Source organism: Thunnus albacares, chromosome 10 (assembly GCF_914725855.1).
Source record: "Thunnus albacares chromosome 10, fThuAlb1.1, whole genome shotgun sequence".
Taxonomy (NCBI): Eukaryota; Metazoa; Chordata; class Actinopteri; order Scombriformes; family Scombridae; genus Thunnus; species Thunnus albacares.
In genome coordinates this window covers 30,634,629-30,660,973 of record NC_058115.1, presented here as the reverse complement: position 1 = coordinate 30,660,973, position 26,345 = coordinate 30,634,629, and the positions used below count along the sequence as shown (strand labels likewise).

General features: G+C 37.5%; 2 protein-coding genes across 2 annotated transcripts; one reads left to right on the top strand and one right to left on the bottom strand.

Moving 5' to 3' along the window:
• Positions 1–1,857: 1,857 nt before the first annotated feature.
• lman2 (lectin, mannose-binding 2) lies at positions 1,858–12,448 on the bottom strand. The gene is made up of 8 exons (XM_044363972.1): positions 12,199–12,448; positions 9,574–9,692; positions 9,040–9,157; positions 7,263–7,345; positions 5,065–5,226; positions 4,797–4,911; positions 2,991–3,110; positions 1,858–2,807 (listed from the first exon to the last, which is right to left on the bottom strand). The coding sequence occupies exons 1-8, from the start codon at positions 12,365–12,367 to the stop codon at positions 2,647–2,649; spliced, it is 1,047 nt and encodes a 348-aa protein (XP_044219907.1). The 5' UTR covers positions 12,368–12,448; the 3' UTR covers positions 1,858–2,646.
• Positions 12,449–19,004: 6,556 nt separating this feature from the next.
• Positions 19,005–22,539, top strand: LOC122990538 (phospholipase A and acyltransferase 4-like). The gene is made up of 4 exons (XM_044363907.1): positions 19,005–19,038; positions 20,749–20,857; positions 21,145–21,410; positions 21,655–22,539. The coding sequence occupies exons 1-4, from the start codon at positions 19,036–19,038 to the stop codon at positions 21,742–21,744; spliced, it is 468 nt and encodes a 155-aa protein (XP_044219842.1). The 5' UTR covers positions 19,005–19,035; the 3' UTR covers positions 21,745–22,539.
• The last annotated feature ends 3,806 nt before the right edge of the window (positions 22,540–26,345 follow it).

Sequence of the window (26,345 nt, the reverse complement as noted above, 5' to 3'; positions counted from 1 at the left end):
TACATACACACATTTTTAATTCTTCTTTTGTTTGTCCAGTGTTCTCAAGATCTTTGAAGGAAGTTCTGTAAAGGAAACTGTATCTGCAGGTGCATGTGAACTTACAACACATGAATGCAGGTTAATGCATACACAGAGACAATGGACTCCAGCAGTTAAACTACAGACAATATATTTGCACATTCATAGATTTTGGATTTCCCAATGACGAAGGAGCAGATGTAATTTTAAGAATATTAGAGTTGTTAATCGAAAAACCATACCAGACATATTATTCAAAGCAGAGTTGGAGGGGATATTTAAATAACTGTAGTTACATGACTAGCTAACGTTACCTTGATTAATTGGTTGAAAACCTTCTGGCAAAGTTTCTTATTTTTTATCTACTCATTTGGAAAAATACAAATAAATATCTTGCCTGTTCATTAGATTTCCACATACATGGGATTATTATAACAAATCCTTGTAATAATCTACAAAAAAACACCACAATTCTGTGTTTTTTTTTTTTCATTTTTTTCATTTTAATAGATTATTTCTGATGAGAAGAGCTGTTTCAAGTCTCATTACAAAACTAAGTGATGTGGCAGAAAAAAAAAATACAGAAATGATTCAAGAACACAGGAACAGTGATCAAAATTTTGTTTCGGACTAAAAACAAACAAACAAACAAAAAAAAAAAACAAACAATCTGCATGTTTCAGCAGCAACTAAACTACGAATCCTCAATTTTACTTTGAACATTTTTGTTAAATGTTGTTTAAAATTATGAACCAAACAAGAGCAACAAAGAAATATGATGATGAAAGAGTTTAAAGGACAGGACTGCCAGTGTAAATGTGCCTTTGAATAATCGATCCACGGTCGGAACAGCTTGGTAATTAACGTCGTCTGCTACCATTCGTTAATCACGCTTCTTCTCTTATGTAGCAGTTAATTACACTAATATTCATTATACTGAAGAACTGAATTCAAGGAACCTGTTTCTCTACCACACTCAACAAGTTTTAATCACAATTTAGCATCATTAAAAAGGTACCCTGCGGAGCTCTTGTCTCCTTTAATGCAGCAACAGGACGACAGAAGCGGCGAAGAGGAAGACTGTGAGCTAGTAAACATGAATCTTTTAAGTAAAATAAGCTTTTCCAAATATTTAACAAGGAAGAAAATGGATTTTTACATATTGTGTGAGTAACACTGAATGTGAAGAGCTTTTTTTTTTTTTGTTTGTTGACATGAAAACTCCTCAGGGCACCTTTAACTGAAAAAAACAAACACTTAGAAAAACAATAAAAAGGCATATTCTGGATTAAAACCCCCCAAAAATGCTGTTCGAAAGACCCTGCAGGGGAAACAAGACAAGAGAGCGTAAAATGTTCTGCTGTATTAAACTACAGAGAGGCTGCGCTGAGTAGTAACAGCTTCACAAGACTTCATTCATATAAACCAGACTTCAGAGGTTATAATATCCACCTTTACAGAGCTGATTTGCCACTTTATCTATAATCTCTAGTATAACACGGTGAGGATTCAACAGTCTGCTAGTTTGTAAAGCTTTAAATTGACCGTCCGTCTGATGTCTGATGGTGTTTTTATTTAATTAAAACATTAAGACCCTTTATTATCAATTTGGAATAAACAGAAGAAGAAGTGGCTAGCGTTAGCATGACTGAGCTAACAAAGAAAAGAGCGCCACCTACAGAAACTTCACCGATAAAGAAATCCAGGGGAGAACGACGTCTCAGCAGTGACCCGCATTATTTGTTTAACAGTTGAGCTGTTATGTTTCTGCACTTTTCTTGCCAATTAATTTAAAAAAAAAAGGAGAAACTTTAAGCACTCAGTGGTTATTTGAAAAAAAAAAAAAAAAACCTATCCTAAAATGTAGATTTTTTTCTAACCCACAATAATCATCCAGTTCTTTCTCAAATATATGTTGGAGAACATGTTGTAACACAATTTCAAGCGATATAAAATCATTGTGAAATAGCTAAAAAAAAAAAAAAAATGCAACCAGCATTTCTAAAGAGAGAGAAGCAGTAACACGTTTCATTTAATTTCGGTGGTGTCGCCACAAAAACCAAAATGTTGATGTTAAACGTGGATATTCTGGCAACATCAGCCACTGATGCTATAACGTGGAGCTGCTTTGCTTCTTCCAATCAATAATCATGTAAAAATACCCTGAAATACAAAAAAGAAAAAACACCATTTGGCGCCAAAGTTCACAATCTGTGGCAGGAAAAAAGCTGATTAAGCAACAATCATGTGGGAACAGTCTTTAGGGGAAACTGAGAAACTCAAAGTTTGACAAAAAAATTGACAGTTTGTCAGTTTTAACCCTGCGATGAATAAACACAAAGACAAGGAGAAAACAAACCAACCCAGCATTGATCAGGGACACTCATGACGGTCGCCATTAGTTTTGCGCCTTCTTACCAAAAAAAATCACAAGTAACCATATTTCACTCCCAATGCAGTGCTTCAAAAGATATAAACATCTGTACAATCTTTAGAAAAAAAATTCACATTGAATGTGCTGAATCTGTCATCTGGAAACAAGTTCATTCCACGACAAACATCTCTCTCTCTCTCTCTCTCTCATAAAAGGTTCTTCTTCTCTCTCTCTCTCTCTCTTTTCTCCGCTCAGTAAAACCTCTTGTTCCTCTCCTGTCTCTTCTGGAAAACTACAGCTCCCACCACGGCGCACACCACGATTCCCAGCAGAGCGCACAGCAGAAGCAGGAAGACCTTCCAGCCGGTGAGGGGCGTGCCGCGGAAGTTTCCGGTGGGATCGTCGATGTTGTCTGTAAAGAAACGAGAGAGTCGACGTTCATCTGAAAGTCCGGTCGCTGCTCATCTGAACTCATGGTCTAAATATATATATTTTTTTATCTGTTAGAAACTTACTTTTGATTTAACTGCACACAAAGAAACATGAGAAAACTGATTTTACTGAGACAGTTGATTGGTGAGTAATTTTAATGAACCTTTTGGAGACTTGAGGAGGCTGACGCTGGGCTCGATCTTGGTCCAGTCCAGGTTCTCCTCCTCGGGGGTGTGTTCCACCATCAGCTGGTAGAGCTTCATGGAGATGATGTCATGGTTATCTGGAATATAATATAGATGTTAAAACCGATTTTTAATTCCGGCCAAATCAAGTCACGTCTGGCTCCAAGCTACATAACAGATAGGGATGCATGATATTGGATTTTTTGCCGATATCCGATATGCTGAGATTTCCAACCCGTTGTGGCCGATTGCTGATGCTGATACTGATATATGCACATATTTTTTTTCCAGCTGGCTGAGGAGACTATTATGCATGCACGCATCAACTGTACTAAGTATGATCAAGAAAGACAAGAATTTAGGAAGACTGGAGTTCAGGAGCTCAGCATTAAAACTGTAATGAACCTGCCAAGTTGGTGGAGGAGTAGAGTTTTCATTGACTTTATTAGACAGACAGGATTAATATGTAGGATTTAATCTCTGGAGCAGAAGGTGGTGGTAATGCACCTGATACGCTGGTTGCCAACCGCCGTTATAAACCAAAAAGAAGAAGATGAAGTTTTTTTGTTTTTCAAACAGAGTGGTACATCCTGTCACCCGAAGGATTTCTTATCTGTGCAGCCGAACACCGCAGCACCTCGAATAACAAACCGGGGCTCGGTGGTCCAGTCGGATCCACATGGAGAGCCAAGGCTAACGTTAGCTGGGAGGCTAGCGGAGCGTTAGCTGCAGCATGACCAGAAGAGCCAGCTAGCCTTCGCTAGCCTCCCAGCTAATGTTAGCCCCGGCTCTCTATGTGGAGCATCGAGCCCCGGTTTGTTATTCGGGTTAAAGTGGGAAGAAGCAGGTCTGATGGGCAGCTGAGTGAAGTGGAGCCTGCGGAGGAAGCACCGGGACCGTCGGGGTGACACAGTCCATCAAGAGAAGCATAGTCAGGCAGCGGAGGAGATGGCGACATATCGGCCTCTCATAATCGGCAGAATTCACCAGAATTCGCTGATGCCGATAATTCATTTTAGAGCTTTTATCGGCCGATAATATTGTGCATCCCTAATAACAGATATGTTGACCCCGTACGAGCCCGCCCGCAGCCTTAGATCCTCAGCTGGGGCCCTTCTGGCTGTTCCAAAATCGAGGCTTAAATCTAAAGGTGCTTTTTCCATCAGGACCCCTCGACTTTGGAACGACCTGCCTGAGGAGATAAGGCTCGCAGAATCAGTCACTTCTTTTAAATCACTTCTTAAAACCCGTTTTTCTTGCTTTGTGAATGTTGTCCTCAGATCATCTTTCTTTTTAACTTTTTATCATCTCTTTATTGTCTTTCTTTGACTTCGGCCGCCATCTTTTTAAGGTCTTTGCTTTGCATTGTACTGCTTTTGCTTTGTCTGTCAAAGCACTTTGTAAACTCTGTTTTTAAAAAGGTGCTTTATAAATAAAGTTATTATTATTATTATTATTATAAGTCTGTTTCTGAGAATAATCAATGAAAAAGTAAGTTATCTTAATGTAAAAATGAAACTAGAATCAAATCTTCATATTTGAGTCAATCGCTGTCATTACTGAATATTTAAACTTGTAACAGGCTTAAATTTCTGGACGATATAATACATTTTACTTAAAAAATGCATAAAATATTACAACACTAAACACCAAACTGGTGGCGTTAGTAGATATAATCCTGATATTCCAGCCACTGAGGGGTCTGAGCACTTCAGAAGTGAATACTTGTGATTTCCTTGTTGCTGTTGTTGTTGTGGAGCTTTCTAACCATCAGAACCACCTACCGGACAGATCTCCTGTAGCCGCCGAGGCACCAAAGAAATATCCAGTAGGAAGACGGACGCCTCCGATATCGATGCACTCCTTCCACTCGTTCTTGTCTTCCACGTCAACCATCACCTACGGGAGACATACGTGATGGAAATCATGTTACAAAGTCGAGAAGCTACTAAAAAACAGATAAAGACAATAAAAAAAAGCTAAAATCCTCGTATCTCTTGAGCAAATAAAGGTTGTTTGAAATCCTGAATAGAATCCAGTTTGACTACATACAGTCAGTCTTCCTTTGGAGTAGCGGATGGCGAGGTACGTGTCGTGCTCTCTGTTCCGGATCTCTGCCGAGCAGCCTCCCAGCTCGGACGATCGGCCGTCTTTGCCGTGATCGTAACTCACCGAGCCGTTGTTCACCATGGCTGAAATGTACGGGAAAGAACGCTGGAGGCAGAAAGAAGAAATGAACAAGTTAGGTTTAAAAATAGACACTAAGTATTACTCTTAAATTTAAAAAAAAAAGATGGATAATAAAATAAAATGTAGTAGAAGAAGCTCACATGATACATTTCCAGTGTTTATGATACATAAAGGCTACGTTCACACTGCAGACTCTACAGGATCCATTTCAAAGACACATTTGCAGCATTTAATTTGTTCCTGAGACATTTAAGTTACGGCACATCTTCAACGTCTGACTAAACTGATGTATCCCCTAAAAATATGTATTTTCATGGTTCTGTCTTGTGTTCTTTATCCTACCAGTAGATCAGCCAAACTGGCCCGACAGGTTCAGCAACTTAACAACAATCTCGAGAGGAATTTGTTGCTTTTTTTTTCTCTCTATGTGTTTTGGACTATTGGACAGACAAACCTTTAGCTCTGGGAACTCGTGGGGAAGATTTTCTCTAGATTAAATAATTTGAGTTTTGTTCATCCAAATTACTAAAAAGAACATATTTTCTCACTATCCAGATAGTTTTGGTTTTATCTGCCCAGGTTGTGTAATATCTACATCTGCCTCCACCGCCCCAAAAATAGGAGTAAATAGAAAATTATTTTGGTGTGACGGCAGTGAACATCTACTGTATGTGTCCATTTTAATCTGGATAATCCACAGAACTAGGAAATAAAAAGAGGTCCAAATATCTGGTGGGTGTGTCACCAGTACAATAATGAATTTAAAACCTCAGTTTCTACAGTTTTCTTTGGAAATAGTTTCTACTACATTGTCAATTCATGGCAGAAATAAATGACAAATTAATTGATAATGAAAATTGTTTTTTTTTGCCACCTTAGACTCAAATTAAATACTTTATTTACTATCATGACAACAGTGACAAACTTTTGTGCATTCAAATTTTAGCTCAAGATCTGTTTGTTCACAGGTGTCTTTGTAGTCCAGAGTTTTGGTTTCACTCTGATTAAAAAGCAGCAAATTAAACTTTTATGAGGGATTTAAAAAAAAAAAAAAAGACAAAACCTGGGACAATTAGAGCTGCACTGTGAATGTAGCTGAAGTCACATGACAAGCTCTGGTGAAATAAACACAAATATCCATTGAGACTAGGGATGCACGATATTGGATTTTTTGCTGATATCCGATATGCTATTTCCAAATCATTGTAGCCGATTGCCAATACCGATATCTGCAGGCTCCACTTCACTCAGCTGCCCGTCAGACCCGCTGCTTTTTCCCACTTTAACCCGAATAACAAACCAGGGCTCGGTGGTCCAGTTGGATCCACATGCAGAACCAGGGCTAACATTAGCTGAGAGGCTAGCGGAGCGTTAGCCGCAGCACGACCGGAGGGAAGCACAGCCAGCTAGCCTTCGCTAGCCTCCCAGCTAACGTTAGCCCTGGCTCTCTACGTGGAGCACCGAGCCCTGGTTTGTTATTCGGGTTAAAGTGGGAAGAAGCAGCGGGTCTGACGGGTAGCTCGAGTGAAGTGGAGCCTGCGGAGGAAACACCTGGCCCGTCAGGGTGACACAGTCCATCGAGGGAAGCACAGTCAGGCGGCGGAGGAGATGGCGCCGATGCCGATATTTCATTTTAGAGCTTTAACAGCAGATATCGATGACGTGCCGATAATATCGTGCATCCCTAGTTGAGACGTTTAAACAGCGAGTTTACTGCCAGAGAACTAGCTTTTTGCTGCCAAAATAAACAGGTGAATATGTGTCAAAAGAAACATTACATGGGGTTTAACTTAACATTAACATGCTTAAACTTTTGACAGCATGCTAATTTAAAGTGAAGATTAAAAAAAAACGAACAGAATCTGCACCGAGACGGCATGCTGACAGTTAAAACCTGAGCAACCACTCACATCTGTTGCATCATCGTTTGAGTAAGTATCTATAAAAACTGCCAGCCCGTGGAAGAGAGCATTGTTGGAAAACACAGGCCCTGCAAAGAAACAAGCCGGTCAATCGCCTCGAGCCCCCCGCACACACACACACACACGCTACACACTTACATCCATTCCATGGAGGTCATTGCGGAAGGTATCCAAAAACAAAGCCAGGCCAAGAAACTGATCTTGGTTTCCAAACACAGGGCCTAGGATGGAGGCAGAGATGAGGCGACACATGAGCAGACAACTCCAGACACTTATCTCCGGTCAGCAGAGATGAGATGAAAGATGGTGAATAAAAGCTGACTAACACGGTGAACGAGACGGTGTGGTATCATGTTTCAAGACTTACGATGTGCTGAAGGGAACGAACGGCGACGCAAAGTGATGATTATCAATATGTTGAAGCATTTGTCAATCATAACGTATGTACACGTCTTTGTCATCAATGAAAGGGCACAAAATATGTTAAAGATAATCACACTCATTGTAAGCACGTCTGTATTAAACCTCAAGAAAGAATCAAGAAATAAGGGTGAAAAATGGTGAGAATAACTTTAAAAAAAATAATAAAGCCAGAAGAGAATTTGGAAATAATGGTGTAAAATAAACCTGAACATCTTTAAAAAATAAAAGCACATGTCTGGGCTTATTATTTTTAAGGATTTCAGCCTTACAACAGCTGATGTAAAGAGTTTCTGATGGTGTAATCGGCCAATAAGAAGAGGTTGGATAAAACCTACGCAAACCAAACGGTATAAAAGAAGGAGCACTAGCTATAGCGACTCAGAGTGAGTTTGGTGAACCTTGTGTGCACTGTAAACTGCTCTCCTTTACTGCTCTGACTCCTGATGATTCTTTTTTTTGGACACCAAAGAGAAGTTTTTTTTTCTTGAGCTGATCTGAAACTTTTCCCCCCAACTGAGGTCCAAAGATTAATTACGACCACGGGAGATCACCATCATCCCGTGTGAAACTGTTTTGTAGTCGTTTAAGTGAACATTACGTTGGGACGACTGGGACAAATACACATCTTTGAGTTTCTCTATCTGATCTGCAGCATTTTATTTTTATCTAACAGTACATTTACTTTCACATACTGTTGACTCCACTGACGTGCTTTTCCTTTCAATCAGTTTCTTAAAGACATTTTAAACCCTTTTTAGCACCACATAAAATGCAATTTAATACCTTTTTTTTACTGTCATACTGTTAAAAGAATGATGGAAAACCAGCGGAGACAATAAAGTTTACATGTCCTTCCTGGCTGTTTATAACAATGTGTTTCCTCTATACATTTAACAGCGGCTCAAATTTCACATCGTACATAATAATCATGACGAACCCAAACCACACGTGCACCGCTTCAATCAGCTGACCGGAGCTAGCGGTGAGCGAACGGGAACAACACCGTCTTCGAATTAGCTGTGTCACTGCGCTAAACTGATGACTCAACATGTGTGATCATGCAGGTGAGCGTGATGTTCTGAAGTCTTGCAGTGATTAGTTTTCAGTGCTTTATTAGCTCCCGGTAGACACATAATGTATTATTTATAAGAACAAGTTTATTCCTGTTCTCTGTAGTTTAAGATGCTGCTGATTCACTAAGTTTACCTGACTCTGGTACTTCAAATTAAAAGCTTTCAACCAGTGTAATACTAGAAGACTTTTATTGTGCTACAGCCACAGGAAGAGCAACTTTAAACATCTATACGGGGTGATTTTAAAAGACGCAGCAGACACAGTGAACTGGTGTGTGTTTTATTTGGATGAATCCAAACATCCAACACTTTGACACAACATAAAACTAAGTGAGATATTCAGATTTCTAGCTAATAACAACCACTGAAATAGTGACTCAGCACCTGTGAGACAGAAAACACAAACCCGATGACGTTACCTGGATGCAGTCTGTCCTTTGTGTACCAGATAGCGATGCCGTCGCCGTGGAGATTCTTCTTTCCTGACCCGTGAATTTTGAACTGCACGTGCATCTCCCAGTCCTTCAGGTAACAAGGCTGCATGACAGAAACAAACAAAAACAAATAAACGTTTTCGACAGCAAAGAATCAGAATCAGCAGCAGATCGTTATGTCTCATCACTGTCATCTTTTAAAGAGGTTCAGTCGGTTTATTTGATATTTAAGTTATAAGTTTCAACTGATTTACACTTTTGAATATTTCCTTCCTTGGTGGATTAAAGAAGGTTTTAACTCATTTTCAACACACTACAACACACTTTCATAGCTGTTTTGTGGGATCGCCTTACATAAAATACATGTGACATTTTATTTCTTACAAAGAAAGACAGAATGTCACAACTCAGTCTGATCAGTGTGTAAAGAGGTGATCTGATGGATACGTTTTATATTCCTACAGTTGAACTGGTGTTGTTCTGGGATATAAATGACTAACGTGTGTTTTCCTTCCTCACCACTGTATTCCAGATGGATCCCTGCTTGCTTCTCTCATCTGGAGTGAGTCGGACGTATGAGCTCGTCACCAAAGTGCTTCCCCAGAAGTCCCACTGACTGGAAGGGCTGCTGCCGACGCCTGCAACACAAACACATGATCAGCTGTATGACCGTGTGAGGTCCCGTCTCAGTTTTATTCTTTGGCTTTTTAACTCAGACTGAGAGTTTCATTGCTTTGTCTTTGTGTTTTTATTGTGTTGTTTATGACTTGTGTTAGCCTATATTTATTCTACGACACTTTGGTCAACTGTTGTATTTCAATGTGTTTTATAAGTAGATTTGAGTTGCGTTGAACGTGTTCTCTTCTCATGTCTTATCAGACCTGCCTGTTTTCTAGTTCACGTGGCCTCATGAGGGCAAACATACACACCTTGTAAAACATGTGGAACAAAACAGTTACTCAACATTTACTGAGTTTCATTTGCAAACGTGTCTCCACTGAGTAGCTCGTGAATAAAACTTCAACCCTTAGAATTGAGTCAGTCAGGAGGAACGCTCCAACTATTAGCCTGAAATAATCAGCAGCTACTCTGATGATCAATTAATCCTTTAGAGGCATCTTTAAGAAGAAAATTCCCAAATTCTTTGATTCCAGTTTGTCAAGTGTGAATATCTTCTGGTTTCTTTGGTCGCCTAAGACAGTGAACTAGATATTTTTGGGTTGTGGACTGTTGGTCGGGACAAAACGAGACATCGGATGACACCTGAGGCTCTGGGAGACTGTGATCGAAATTTTTCACCATTTTATGGATCAAACAACTAATCGATTAAACGGACAGATTCATCAATAACAAAACTAGTTGTTAGTTGCAGCCCTAGATGAATCTTAAGACAGTGCTAAAACGTGCAAAGTGCACATCCCCTCATTCAATAAGGTCATTAAAGAGATGATGAGAAGAAGTCTTCTGTCTCTTCATATTTAGTCCTCTTGTAGAATTGCATTCTGGGAAGCAGAAAACGATTAATCACGATCGCAATTTACGTCTAAGAAAGAATGATTTTAAATTTGAACCTCCTCCTTAAGGCCATGATGGTATGAAAAAAAAGAAGCTTTTGTCACGTTTCCTTTAAGTTAGTGTAAGATAATTTAACTTGACTTAATTATAGAACTCCAAACAATTAAGTGTTAATATCAAGTCTTTTGAATTTTTCTCCATTTGTGTCAAATCTAAAGTTGTCACAGACCTTCTTCGGGTCGAGTAATTATTTGCGTGCTCAGTATTATATTTCTTATTGATCTCTCAGGATGGGCTGCGCTCCTTCACGCAGTAAAACCTGAAATGTTTTCCTCTCAGCTGCACTTTCTTTCCCCATCCTGAAGGCCCGCTGATGAAACTCTGCACATTTCGTCAATTCAATCCTTCTCGTGTGCTGTTCGGCTCCTCGACCTACTTCACAGTAACGGTTCCAGACACCTGCAACAAACTATTTGATTGAATGCAGTGATAAACTCACTTTAAATGCACTACAACTGCATCAGTTTGATTTTTAGTTTTTTATTAGGGCTGCAACTAACAATTATTTTCTTTACTGATTAATCTACTGACTATTTACAGAAAAAAAGCAGCAAATATTTGCATTTGAAAAGCTGGAATTAATAAAGTTTTGTATTTTTTTCCCAGTTGGGCAAGTGGGTCAGAAATTTACTTGCCCCTATACAAAATGTTTTATTTATTAGAGGCTATCAAATAACAAAGACTTAAGTTAATTGTCATGTTTAACCTTTATTTAAGTCAATGAAACAGAACAAGGACGTGGTATGAACACTAAATTATTTTGATGAGCCCAGTTTCTTTCAAATAATGAAACCTGATGGCAAATATGTTTTTTAGACTCATTTCTTCCACGCCAAGCTTCCTGATTTCCATCTTTAATGTTTCTTGTTCTCCAGAGTATTCATGGCGGTGAAAAATCACATGTTCCACTGACTCCTCTTTTTGACAACGCTCACATAATCAGCAAAATAATAAACACATAAAGGATGTTTGTTTCACACATCACACTACTAGCGTACTCAATGCTTGATTGGCTAACAGCGCACGCCAATATTCACATCAACTTTTAAATGCATGTTTGCACTAACTGACTGTGTGGACACACTGTGGATTTTGGCCTCCATCACTTACACTGAAAGCACATTTGAAGGGGACCTTTTAACAGACAGTATGAACAGGAGGAATGATTACAGCGAGGAAAACCTCTTTCATTGTTCATATGGACACCTTTAGTTAGAATAACGTGCTGCGTCTGGATTAAATATAAGGTTAAATCAAAATATCAAATCTTCAAATCTTACTGACAAGAAGGGTTTCGGAATAATTTGACACTTTTCTAGTTAATTATCTTACAGAGCCATGTCTCTAAGTGTTACAGTGATACTGGTCCGACTGTTGACATTACATGATTGCTATAACGCACGTAAGCTACTAATTAAAGCGTAGGAACGACCTGTAACACGACAGTCAATTAAATCAATTACCTAAGCAGCTGTAAATGTTGTTAAATAACTTCTAATACGTAGAGAGAGTGCAGAGTTAAGAAAGCAGCAGGTTAAGTTAGCAGGCGGGCTAACTGAGCTATGTTACCTTGGTAAGGCTTCATTAACGAGTGCTCTCTCTTCAGGTGCTCCGTGTTTCCGTCCGTTATATCACCGCACACCGGACCCAACACGAACACCAGCAGGACCACCGCGGGGCTCAGACAGCATCTCAAGTTCCCCATTTTGTTCAAAAAGCCTCGGAGAGAAACTCTCATAACAGTCCTATTCTTCTTCGAAACTCCATAAATTTGAGCCGGTCCTTCCTGTATTGTCGTCCGGAAAGAAACCGCACAAGTCTGACGTTAGTTCTCGTTCGTCCAAACCCGGAAGAACGTCTTTTTTTCACCGCACATTTTCAAAATCATCGACGTATTAAGAGTAAACTTGTATCTGTACAAGAATATCAATTCTTTATGAAGCTTGAAATTACATTGATTAAGAGGAAAGTTTAAGCTCTACATATTTCTTTACGGAAGACTTTTGTAGTGGCTCAAATTATACCAGCCAATCAGAGACAAGCACATCGCAAATTAAGCCAATCAGGAACCACTTGTTATTCACTTCTTATCCACTAGATGGAGACAGAAGGCAAAGAAACAAACAGGCTGTGTGGCACGGACACAGTGAAGCCTGAATTAAATTAACTTCACTGTGGTCTGTTTCTATGAACAGAGTTTATAACATTTCAAGGCTGAAAAAAACCCATTTCACTCTGATTTAAAGTAGACATATACTGTTCCTTTTAATTAGTTGTAACATATTCTTTCCTCTCCCATTAATCATCTCACGGCCCCTCAGATTTATCTGGTGACCTTTTGGAGGGGCTTGCGAACTACTAATTGTATATAAAGTAGTTGAAACTAGCTCCACCTCCAGCAGCTACAACAGTAACATGCTGCTCTAACACTGATGCTTCAGTATTAATAATCTAATGATGTCAAAACTGATGTTTCACCAACTTTACAGAAGGACCAAAAAAAAAAAAAAAAAAAAAAAAAGACCATAGTTTGATCTGACTTTGTGCACTGATTTCATAATTTTTACAATTTTAAACACATGGATGACAGTATACTTAATGAACAATAATTTATCATTTATTCAAAAAATATTTTTTTCTACATTTTTAAATTTGAAAAAAGTCATATGCACCTTTTTGGCACCAATGTTTGATTCCATTTCAAATGTAAAACAAGGACACGTCTGATGACAATATAAATAAATTACATTAATGAAATTAAAAGAAACAACAATCCATTGTGATAAAACAAAATATCACATAAAAAATCCTTACATCAAATTAGTTGAATTTATTGAGTTGAATGTTATTAATTTGGCTAAAACAGTAATCCCAGCCACTTAAACATTTGGCCAGACGCTCAATTGAAAAGACGTGACAGATGTCTTTGTAATAATAAAACTTTTCACAGTATTTGCATGCACCTTTTGTGGGTTGGTGAAAGCCCAGTTTGAATCCTGTGTTTAATATATGCCTGTAGAAACTGAGTTTCTCAAGATTCACTTTCCATCCTTTGTTGTAACAAATACATAGAGGTCGTACATATTTGTTAAATTCAGATTTTCCTCACTACTACTGCCTTGTTGTGTCTTTCCTGCAGTAGTGTGATTCAACTGTGGGGAAACAATTTGATCTCTGATCTGATTTTTGTTGTTTTCTGGGATTTTGTTTCCAGGTGAATTCTTTCCCTGCAGGCTTGTGGGAGACATTCCTAGATTACTTGACTGACCGATGCCTGAAGACCTTGCAGATTTCTCTGTCAAGTGTTTTAAAAAAGAAATCTTTGCATACACGAATTAACTTTCCCTGTGTGGTGAGCTGGTACTCTTGTCTGTGTCTTTTTCATTTTTTTCACTATATTTACATGCACATTAATATTCCTCTATTATTCCAAATATGACAATATTACGAATTTGATAAGGATCATGTAAACAGCATATTCTGTGTGCATATTCCGAATTAGGCCTTATTCCGAATATAGCATTTTCTGATTAAGACATCTAGGATATGCCCATATTATTTGGGTTTTAGGAGCATTCTTTGGAAATGTATACAGCACATTCAGATTATGCATCTCAATCAGGGTTTTTACCACAGTTTGCAACACATGGCCTCTTCCCTGTTTACAGTCAGCTCTGTGCGTTGTAAACAAACCAACTAGTTAACAGTTTGCAAGGCTGGTTTAGAGACGCATGTCACAAAGAAAAGCCCACATTTATGGTCGAAAAGAGAAATACACCCACTTTTAAACAGTTTGAAAGGCTTGGATATCAACAGGTTTTTGGATATGTGCAAATAATATGATAATAATGATAATAATTTTATTTGTACATCACTTTTCAAGCCAGAAGCACAAAGTGTTTTTCATAAAGAAACAATCACAAATATATATATAAAAAAAAAAAAACACAAGAACAGCAAAATACAAACACGTAATTAAAAGACCATATCAAAGAATTTTATAAATAAATCATCCAAAAGGTAAAACAAAATTAACTTAAAATCAGGTGGCTGCAATATAAAAATATAGCAACGCCGACCTTTTCAAGAAGGTGGTTAATCTATTTATTAGTTGAATATTCATTTTCATTAGCCATGTAAACAGCTTGGTAGTAATATTGGGCCTCATTCACAAACAGTGTGTACACACAAATCTGTGCTTAAACCATGTGTATGAACATTTTAAGCACAAATCTGGGATTCATCAATATGTTCTTACATGAATTTGTTCTTAACTCTGTAAAAAAATTTAGAACTGTCTTAGACCATGCGTACACACAAATCATAAATGTCCCACGGTCTTAAAAAATGATATAGTCGATATTTGTTCAATGTAAACAGTATATTAGAACCACAAATATTTAACAAATGATTGGGCCTAAATAAACAACAATTAAATGTGTGAAACTGCCAATAATCTGCCATTTATTTACTGATTAGAAATTTGACAGCTGAGCATATATATCAGATTTTCCATATTGGAATGTGACTTCTTTTTTTTTTGCAGTAAAGCTTCCTGTTTTTCTTTTTGGTTTTTTTTTTATTGGTGATACTGTTAACAAGACATAGTGGAAAGGAAAAAATAAATAAATAAAAGACCAATCAAGCAAATAGACAAACAAACAAAAATAATGACAAACAACAGCAATGACAGCATCATATTACAATGAAAAAATAGTAAATGTGGAAAGCAACTAAGCAATATGGATTGATTATGGGAAAAGGGAGGGGAGGGTGAGTGAATGAAAGTGAGAAAAGAAGAGAGAGAGAGGAGGGGGAGAAATAAAAAGTGAGAGCGTTAATAATTATTATTATAATAATAATGACATCTCAATAATGTTTGATAGTATACTGTGGCGGCGGTAGCGGCAGAGGCAGCCACAATAACAGCAAAATGGGTTAAATAATTAGATATTTATATTAATTAATATCTATTTGAGTTTATATCAATTAAATTAATTTAATATGGCTATGGGGGGTGGAGCCAAACACACAGAGCCCAAGGAGGGGAGGACACCATCACCCTCACTGGAATGTGACATTGATAAATTTCTCCCACTAGATCTGTCTGTGATAAATGCAGCTGGTTGATCAGCAGCCTGTTCAGTGTCCTCACAGCCTGACAGTTCAGCAGTGGCACAGGGAGGGGTGCTCTGCTTTCACGTCATCATCCAGCTGTTCCTCATTTTGGAGTATGCGTAACAACATTTCTTCAGCAGTTCAAAACTTTTTTCTTATGTTGGTTGACCTACCTGGCTTACATGTGGTGTCAGCAATTTTGACTCATGTGCTATACACAGGTTTTAGCCATATGGGTGTAGTCATTTAGCTGAAGTCAAGAGCTCCCTATAACAGTTGGTCCAGTGTCTGTAGCTCCTTCTGTTGCTGAATGACAAGCCTCAATATTTCAAAGCAGGAGCCATTTACAGTCTCCAGAGTGACATATGTTACTCTCCTGGTAGGGACATTTACAGTGATGTATTTGGTTTAGTGCTACAACAAGTTTTAATTGTCCATTTCATGGACACAGCCTTGGCCCAGGCTTAGTTTCAGTGAGGCCTTTGGAGGCCCAACCTCAACAATACAACCTAACCCTAAGCCAAACCTTCAACACAACAGACATCGCCATCAAAATTGGGTTTATTACACCAGTACACATACGTATGTATATAATATGAATGTTGGAGGGTTTTGGCATGTGTCATGAATTTGTGTACATCAGCGTTAGTCAAAAAAGACAGCCGATTAGGTGTACTAAAAGTATAGTGAGAATGCTTTCAAAAATATTGTTATAAATTGTTTTTATTTATCAATTAACTTCTTACAAAGTTGAGTGAACAGCAGAAACCTAAATTAAAATCAATATTTGCTGTGAGCAGTTTTGCCTTTAAAACAGCAGCAGTTTTTCATGGTAACTTGCAGGTAGGTTGTTATAACCATCCTGGAGAAAGAACGTTCTTCTGTGGATTTATTATTTAGGCCGTCTCAGGTGCTTCTTCATGTAATCCCAGATTGACTCCATGATGTTGAGATCAGGGCTCTGTGAGGGGCCATATCATACCATCTGGGACTGATCAGACACCTCCCTGATGGAATTGCATAATGGATCTAAGGTGCCTAAAACTTTTGCACAGTAGTATATATATATATATATATATATATATATATATATATATATATATGTGTGTGACATATGTTACATATGTATGTATGTATGTATACATACATACATACATACATACATACATACATACACACATACACACACACACACACAAACACACACACACACACACACACACATATATATATATATATATATATATATATACACACATATATACATATATACATATACATATATATATATATATATATATATGACTGTGGCTATTGAGTCAAAAAAAAAAAAAAAAGCACAAAAAACTTAAATTTACATAAAGCCTCATGAATGGGTTTTATTCTTGATATGTTTAAAATTTTGAAAAAAACAACAACAATTGAGTCGGGTCCCCAGGTTGTCGTCAACCCTGTTACTTTAAATAGCCTACCGTTTCTTCAGAGACTGTCCCAGAAGTTGCATCGCATCTGGAGAGTGAGTCATTCGCCCTTTAGGAAGTTGACGGAGAAACGAGAAGTAAGTGCTCTCTTCTTTTAACGAACTTTATTTGAGTTATATGTCTAAGCCTCTCATAATAGATATATCTGCTAGAAATACCAGCGCGTGAGGACAGTATGTACATGTTCATACGGATTCTTGCTCCAGTTAGAGGACAACACGGCACGTAGAAATATGGAAAGACATATTTTGGGTAGGCAGACAGGGATGATACATTAAGTATTTGTTAGGGTATCCATCTAGGATTTTTTCCCGATTATAAAACGCTGTGATTTGGGGGTCATTACAAGCTTTTGGGTGGGCAAACTTTGTTGAATTGTTGAATCATCGTTCCGCTACTGTTCATCGCCAATACTGATAACCAGAATGGGGTGTATGAGTGTTTTTTGGGGGGGCGGGGGTGTGCATACCACTTCTGTTTGTCACTGCCTTTTGGTACCATTCATTTCCAGGATTGTTGACGTGGAGGTTGTTCCGCTGTTGCTTGTTGAAGAGCTTCACTGATTGCACAGCAGATACAATATTAGGCTTTTGTTTATTCTGTTTAGGCCAAACATGTTCAATAGAAAAGTAGGTAACACTTTATAATACAGCCCGCGTACATTTACCATGTAACTCCCCGGAATTTATGGTGTAACTTCCTCGTATTAATCAGTACGTTACATGTGTACATGTGTACTAAAATCAAATGTTTTTGCTCATGGCAGTTATACACCGTAAAACGCGGACTGTATTATAAAGTGGTAAAGTAGTATAACCAATATGGTTACTGCTGTCAATCCTTTTACTGAGATGTCAGCCCTGTTGATTGTATAATAATCTGATATGATTCAAGACAAATGTAAAATCAACTCAAAGAGGAGATGCTGTATAAGTGTCAATTGTAAATGAGCATATTTATTCATGGAAAAAAGTAAACTCCTCAATATTCTCACTACACCTACGTACAGAACTGGTTAGAAACTACAGGCAGTTCTGTCAAATTCAGTGCTTGTACATGGTACTTTGAACATTACTCAATCACTTGAACGAGTTGAATAGTGACAGTAAAATAGATCTGTGTGTGTATAGCCTACATGAGCAATATCTGTGTGTATAAACTGTATGTATAAGCCCAGCCAGCTGTGGCTTTAGACTAGGGATGTGCCTGAATCCAAATACATTACTCAGCACAGCACAAATAGTGGGTTTTTTACAAACATTTATTTCGTACAAATATTTTTAAAATTATTTGTTCTCGGGAAGAAAAAAAAACATGTTAAATACCAGTGCGCAGGTCAGTTACATCGCTATCTCAGTCTCTCTCCTCTGCTCCGCTGCTACGTCTATCAGCAGGTCTCTTTTTATTTTTAATTTTCTCTTTTTTCCCCCTTTTTATGATTTAAATCTTTAAGTTGTGGTCAGGTTTAACATAAGCCCCGCACATCCAAAGATCCTTATTCTTCAACTCTAATTAGGTACGTGAGACTTAATTGTTACATTTGGCATAAAATCAAAGACTAACATTGACACTTAGTGAAAGAACATAGTAAAAGATCATAAACAACAGTTTAAACACATTTTAACTCAGTTAGAAAACAACTAAAATCTCCAACAAAGTACATTGTCTAAACTGCAATTGTCTGCTACTTTTTAAAATCATGCTATGTTATGACTAAGAGGGGTAAACTGTCCTCATTTTACATTTCATTCAGGAACACTGGTCACTCTCCTCCTTTTCCTGTTTTCCACACACAGCAGCAGTCAAAATGGTAAGTAGCTTTCAAAGAGAAATCAGTTTTATTGAGTTATACTTTCCATTGACTTCTGTTTTGGATATTGTCTGTAATTTGGTGGCTTCAGTTTTGTGTCTTTTATTGGAATGTAATTTGGACACTACAGTGTATTTAAAGGAACACTCCAACATTTTGGGAAATACACTTATTTGCCATGTTTCTCACACTGTAAAAAACCTACTGTGATTTTTACAGTAATTAACTGGCAGCAATTGACAAGTAACTTACTGTAATTCAGTAAGTAACTAACTAAGCAAATTAATTACTGTAAATATAAACACAGTAAATTTTCTGTAAAATAAATTTCAGTAAGTGTACTGTGTTTTTTTAATTTACAGTAGCAATTGTAAAATGAAACAGTAATTTAATGGTACTGTATCTACTTTTACAGTAGCTGTACATAACTGCACAAAACATTTTGCATGGACCAATGTAAATATAAAAAATATCATTCTGTAACACAGTTTTCAAATGTATATATTACAAACATTAGCAAATATTACAATGACAACATTAAAAATACAATATGTAAAAAGCTTGTTTAAGCTTGTTTAAATCTGTAAACAAATCCTCACAAAATCATAATACAGATGTCATTTAATGACCCCATTACAAGTTAAAAAAAAAAAATCACTGAACTTGATATATATATATATATATATATATATATATATATATATATATATATATATATATATATATATATATATATATATATATATATATATATATATATATATATAATATAGACACTGACACTAGATACTGTAATTTCCTTGAAACAAAACACTCTTAGGTAATATAAACATGGATATTCAACTGTGGGAGATGTCACCAGGTACTCAGGTATCCATAGAAAAATTGTGTTTGTGGATGTGTACTTGTCTGTAAAGAGTTCAACAGCCCACCTCAGTCCACTTTGCATCACAAGTCCACTAAACACCATGTTCAGCTAGAGCTGCTGGTCAATACCCAGCTCTATTGCTGATAGATCTGTCAGCTGCCATTGACATGGTTAATCACAAAATCCTCCTCTCCACACTCACTGAGCATGGTATCTCAGGATCTGCCCTCCACCGGTTCATGTCCTATCTCTCAGGGAGATATTTTAGAGTATCTTGGAGGTGAAAAGTGTCCAAACCAGACAAATTTTCTACAGGAGTTCCTCAAGGGTCAGTACTGGATGAAAGATCACCACCTTCAACTTAACCCCTCAAAAACCGAGCTCCTTGTCATCCCAGCCAGTCTCTTTATGCAACAAGACATCAGCATCCAGCTCGAATCAACCCAACTCACTTGGGTGTCATGATTGATGACCCACTAATGTTTAATGTTCCTGTGGTCTCAATTGCTCAAATGTGTCAATTTTCCCTGTACAACATCAGGAAGATCAGACCCTACTCGTCTGAGATTGCAACACAACTCCTGTTACAGGCTCTCATAACATCATGCATTGACTACTGCAAATCCTCAAAACAACTGACCAATTGCTAAAATGGAGCCTTATATATAAATTAGACACTCAGCTCAAACATGCTTGAAAAGCTACAGATTAAATTACTTCCTCTTAAAGTTTGGTTGTTTGAACACAGATACGGTTAAATGTGCCTCTGCTAGAGTCCAGTGATGTCAAATCTGATCTAATTTGTATCTAAATGTACTAATTTCTTGATGTTCAAATCCAAGAATGCTAAGGAGCCAGAACCTGGTGACTTGATAGAGTTCCTCCGTGAAGGCTATCAGCACTGGGCTGTGTACATTGGTGATGGGGACGTTGTTCACATGGTTACCCCCGGTGAGTCATTTCTTACATTGCAGTGGCAGAACTGCTACTCCCAAACACTGTTCAGTCCCAGTAAAGACCATTATATAGCAGCCAAGATGCATTGTTCTGTACACATGAGTGCAGGCTTTGATTATTTACCTGGTTGAACTAACTAACTAACTTTTTATTCAACTTTCATAAACTTAAATGATAAACATAGCAGCATACATACAAAACGCATCATAAAAAATGTTACAACCTTCAACGCATTTACCTTGTATAACTTGTGTGCCTCTTTGTCATGCCCTCATACTTAGGCAAAAGCAGTTCAGGGGCTTCATCAACTGTGTCGGGAGCCTCTGTAGAGGCCCAAGTAAAGACAGAAAAACTTAAAGATGTGGTCAACGGAAAGGATTGGAGAATAAATAACAAACGCGACAACAAGTGGAAACCCAGGCCAAAGAAGGAAATTGTGAAAGAAGCTGTTTCGATGGTGGGTAAGGCTGTGAAGTACAGTCTCACTGACAGGAACTGTGAGCACTTCGCCACCTGGTGCCGTTACGGCAAACCTGAGTCTCTTCAGGTATGTAGGTGGATCCACAATTTGGAATTTGCCTCTGGATGGTTTATATGGATTTAAAATGCCTAATTATAAAGAAACCAGGAAATTAAAATACACATTGTCATAATTATTTGCCTTTATTATATCAATTTACAATAAAAGTGAGTTCCAGAGTTATTTATTATGTTAATGGAAATTTCAATTTCAATATACTACATTTCTTGCAACTAAATTCATGTTTTCTGTGTCTGTGTGTTATCTTCAGGCAGAGGTGCTGAAGATTGCAGGCGCTGGAATTGTAATGGCAGTTATTGTAGGAGCTCTGTTCCATGTGTTTAAGAAACATTTTACATAAATTTCATCCTAAGTGTATCACTCCTTTGTCCCTTGTGAAAATAAACATACACAAGAATACTTCCATATGAACTCTGATTTAATGAACTTAAATTATGTTATTTGGACTTACTAACATTGAATATATAAACAATATATAACTACAGAATATATATAACTGCGTGGGATTGTTGTCAGCCACTGCTGGTGCTGCAAAAAGATTTATAGCAAGATGTTTCATTTTTACAAAGTTCAAATGGTCAGAACACCCCCCAGTAGCCAAACACTTCTAAATATTACAGAGTATTTCAAGATCTACAGTTGCACATAATGACAAAAAAATCTGATAGATGGAGAATTGCTTACCCAGTCATTTAAAGTTTTATTTGTACTGTAGCGCCACCTACAGGTGAAATGCCATTAATATTTGCAGGACTGTTGTATGTACAAACCACTAATATGCAATTCAACCATGTGTTGAACAGTTAAACCAGTGCTTCATAACTGGCCACATGATGGTGCTATTTGTTCCATGTTTGAATATGTTAAACATATCCTCAGGAGTAATCTGTGTTTGAAGATTTTTGTTAAATAAGGTGCATCTGAAGTCCATTAAATTGCATCAACATGTCCCTCACTTGCTTCTTTTCCTTGCGTCTTAGTCCCTCCCACTGAGGATGCAGGAGAGACGCAAGGAAACCAAGTGAGGAGAGAGGAGACGAGGAGATATGGTTTTAGAGACATGAGACATCCTTTCCCCCAATGACAGCAGCAGCTGATCAATTTAACAGCTGTAGAGACTTTTGATGAAGTTTGTGTCTGCACACATGTGCACTGTGATAATACTAATAAAAGTGCACAGTTATCACTGACAGAGCAGCTGTTTTCTCTCTGCAGCCTCTTAACTGTTTAACAAACACCTGCACATGAATAAAAACCTGCATTCTGTATTTAGGTTTTGTATTGATATTCTGAATGTGAATTAATCATTGATTAACCCAGAATATGTTCGGAGTGTCTTTTGAACACTGGAAATTATGTATTTGGCTAAATGTTTCAGGGAAAATTGAAATTATATCTCATATAACTCATTTGCAACCTCACATGTGACTGAATGGAAACGACGATAAATGATGTAAAATACAAATGTGTTTAAAATGTGTTTCTTTCTGACTTTCAGACTCTCCCTGACTTTAATTTGATCCATAAGAATAGTTAATGGGGGAAATAACAGATCATGAAAGAAAAAAAAACTTTCTAATAAATGAAGAAAGTTGTTTGTAGTTCTGTTTGTTGATCAGACCGACAATTAGCAGATGTTTAACTAGATGGTGATTCTGAAAACAAATGAAATATAAAATTTGGTATTGATACACTTCAGTTTAATTAGTGGTGGAAAGTCACTAAGTACATTTACTCAAGTATTGTAATTAAGTACAGTTTTGAGGTACTTTTACTTTACTTGAGTATTTCCATTTGATGCTACTTTATACTTCTACTCCACTACATTTATTTGACAGCTTTAGTTACTTTTCAGATGAACATTTGACACAATGGATAATATAACAAGCTCTTAAAATACAACACATTGTTAAAGATGAAACCAGTGGTTTCCAACCTTTTTGGCTTTTGAAGTCTTACAAAAAGCAGTGTGTAGTCGGGGTCACATTTCACATGTCTATGAGTTGTTGCTCCACCAAATAGTGATTTTTCCCTTTAAACTTCTCACATGCTTTCATTTCAATAAATGTTCAAATGATCCAATATTTCAGCAAAAATCAAAGATTAGAGAAAAAGTCCAAAAACTGAAAACAGATTTGTGTATCAGAACTTTGTTTTTTCTTCTTTCCTCTCCCATTAATCATCTCACAACCTCAGATTTATCTGCTGACCGTTTGGAGGGGCCCGACCCCTAGGTTGGGAACCACTGGACTAAACTACTAACCTTTTACTGCAATACTTTAACTACATCAAGCTCATAATACTTATGTACTTTTACTGCAATACTTTAACTATATCAAGCTCATAATACTGGTCTAGACCTGCTCTATGTGAAAAGTGCCCTGAGATGACTTTTGCTGTGATTTGGCGCTATATAAATAAAAACTGATTTATTGATTGATTGAGTACAGCAATGTCAATCATAAAAAGTGAAATAAATATAGCACAACTGTAAATTTGTCCTCATATAATAGGGAATGAGGAAACAGATCATCATTTTCCCACAGTTAAGGTACATTTGATTGTGGCCTCACAGCAGGGTATAACTAATAGACCTCTATCATAAAATATTGTTGGTGCACTGGTGTGAGTCTGAGTGTTGTGCTTGTGAGAACATGAGAGATAAGTTTTACTTTGAACAATAATACCTGAAACAGGTTGAATCTCTCAATATAAAAGCAGTGTGTTTGTGTGATCTTATTATCAAATGTTCATCATTATCTTTCTGTTTTGTCTACAGTGTCCAACACCATGAAATATCAAGTAAACTGTAGAACAGGAAGGGACACGTATTGTGGTTAATTATTAAACATATTGCAATCTCTCTGTTTGGCTCTCTATTTCATAGTCTATATATTACCACTAAGTTTTATTTGCTATTTGATAGTGTAGGGTGTGCTACAAGACATAATGAGGATGTGTGCATATCAGCAGAGATGTAGATAGATGGGACAGGTGTTTTTTATTAATGCTCCAATTATAAAGAGGTAGTAATTCTTATTCTCTCCACCACCATCATCAAAACAGCAAATGAGGGAATATCTTTTTGAAGAATGGTGTTCATTCCTCCAGAAGAGTTCCAGAGAATGAATGCCAAGGCTGAGAAACAACATTCTTCAAAAAGATTCCCTCATTTGCTGTTTTGACGATGGTGTTGGAGAATGCTGTCTAACACCTCAGGCCAAAATCCCCCATAGGTGTTCAACTGGGTTGAGATCTGGTGACTGTGAAGGCCATAGCATGTATTTGGCAGAGAGGCATTGTACCAAGGGAGTCGAGGGTGCTGAGGGGTGGGAGGGGCAGGATTGGGCAGGCAGGACAACCTTTTCATTTATTTATTACTTAAATTTAAACTCTTGTTACATCTATCTTATTTTCTTTATCCATGTTTTATTTACCTGTTAATACTTTTTCCATTTGTGGTATCATGCTACTCAGACTGCAGCACTGATTCGATATACCTTGTTTCAAATACTATGCCATGGCTAATGTAGCTAACACAGGGGCGGGTGGCAGACAGGCAGTAAGGATCATTTCATTACATGTTGGTGGGTTGAATGTCCCAGTAAAACATTCCTCACACATTCAAAACCTAAAAGCAGACAAAATGCTCCTCCAAGAGACACATTTACTTAATACCGATCAACAGAGACTATGTAGACCTTGGACCTCGCTATACTAATTAGGACAGATTTACATTTTATCCCTGGCAATAGTCTTACAGACCTGAGCGGCCATTACATCCTTGTCTCTGGCACACCATATCAGAAACCAGTTATTCTTGTCTGTGTATGCCCCCAATTGGGATGATCATAACTTAACGAGAGATCTGTTGTTCTCTCTTCCCAATTAAAATTCCCACATAGTAATAATGGGAGGAGACATGAACTGCATCATAGACCCCCTACTTGAGGTCAGGTTCTAGAGCGGTCTGGTTCTAGAGCGGTCTGGTTCTCGAGCGGTCTGGTTCTAGAGCGACAGCACCCTCCAAAATGTCTCAGACCCTCTCTGCTTTCATAGAACAGTATGGATACATCAACCCCTGGAGATTTTCACATCCCTCTGCAAAACAATACACTTTTTTCTCACATGTGCATCAGGCTTATTCATGTGTAGATTATTTCTTCATCGATAAAGCATTTATCTCCTCAGTAGTTTCCACAAAATACACACCAATAACTGTGTCAGACCATGCTACTGTAATCCTTGATCGTCGCTTTGACCTTAAACCTAAGGACTTTAGACCCTGGCGTTTAGACTCTTTATTAGGAGAATTTCTGCACACTTCTCTGAATCCATTGACCTTTTCTTGGAGACTAACAGAACAGAAGACACCTTCCTTTCTTTGTTATGGGAAACCTTAAAGGCATTCATTAAAAGTAAAATTATCTCATACACATCTCATGCCTCTATCTACTGCCACCTCTATCTTTGTTATCTATGCTAACATACTACGATCTTATTCCTTGTTGAAAAGGCCTGCGGGATGTGGTGTAAGTAGAGGGGTTAAGGGTGTTCTGGGTTGAGGAGAAACATTGTAAAAACTAAATATGCCTTGTGTATGTGTTTTTTATCTGTGTACAACACACTGCTGCATTTTCTTCAATAAACTATTGTTACAGATAAAAAAGAAAAAAAACAACAAAAAAACCCCAAAAACAATTACAGCTCTTGTGTTATTACCCTAACCAGGACACTGTGGTCATGTAAAACATGCTGGCAGTGTATGGGAGACTGCAGGCAGAGTAGTTGAAAATATGTTTGTCATGTTTGTTGAACAGGTGGTTTGATAAAGTACTTATTACTGTAAGTGTAATAAAAGTTTTATGAGTAAAAAGCTAATGAGTGTAGTTGTCGTAAACTCTGCCGCCCTCGGTCAAGCTGATGCAGAAAGCAGAGGAG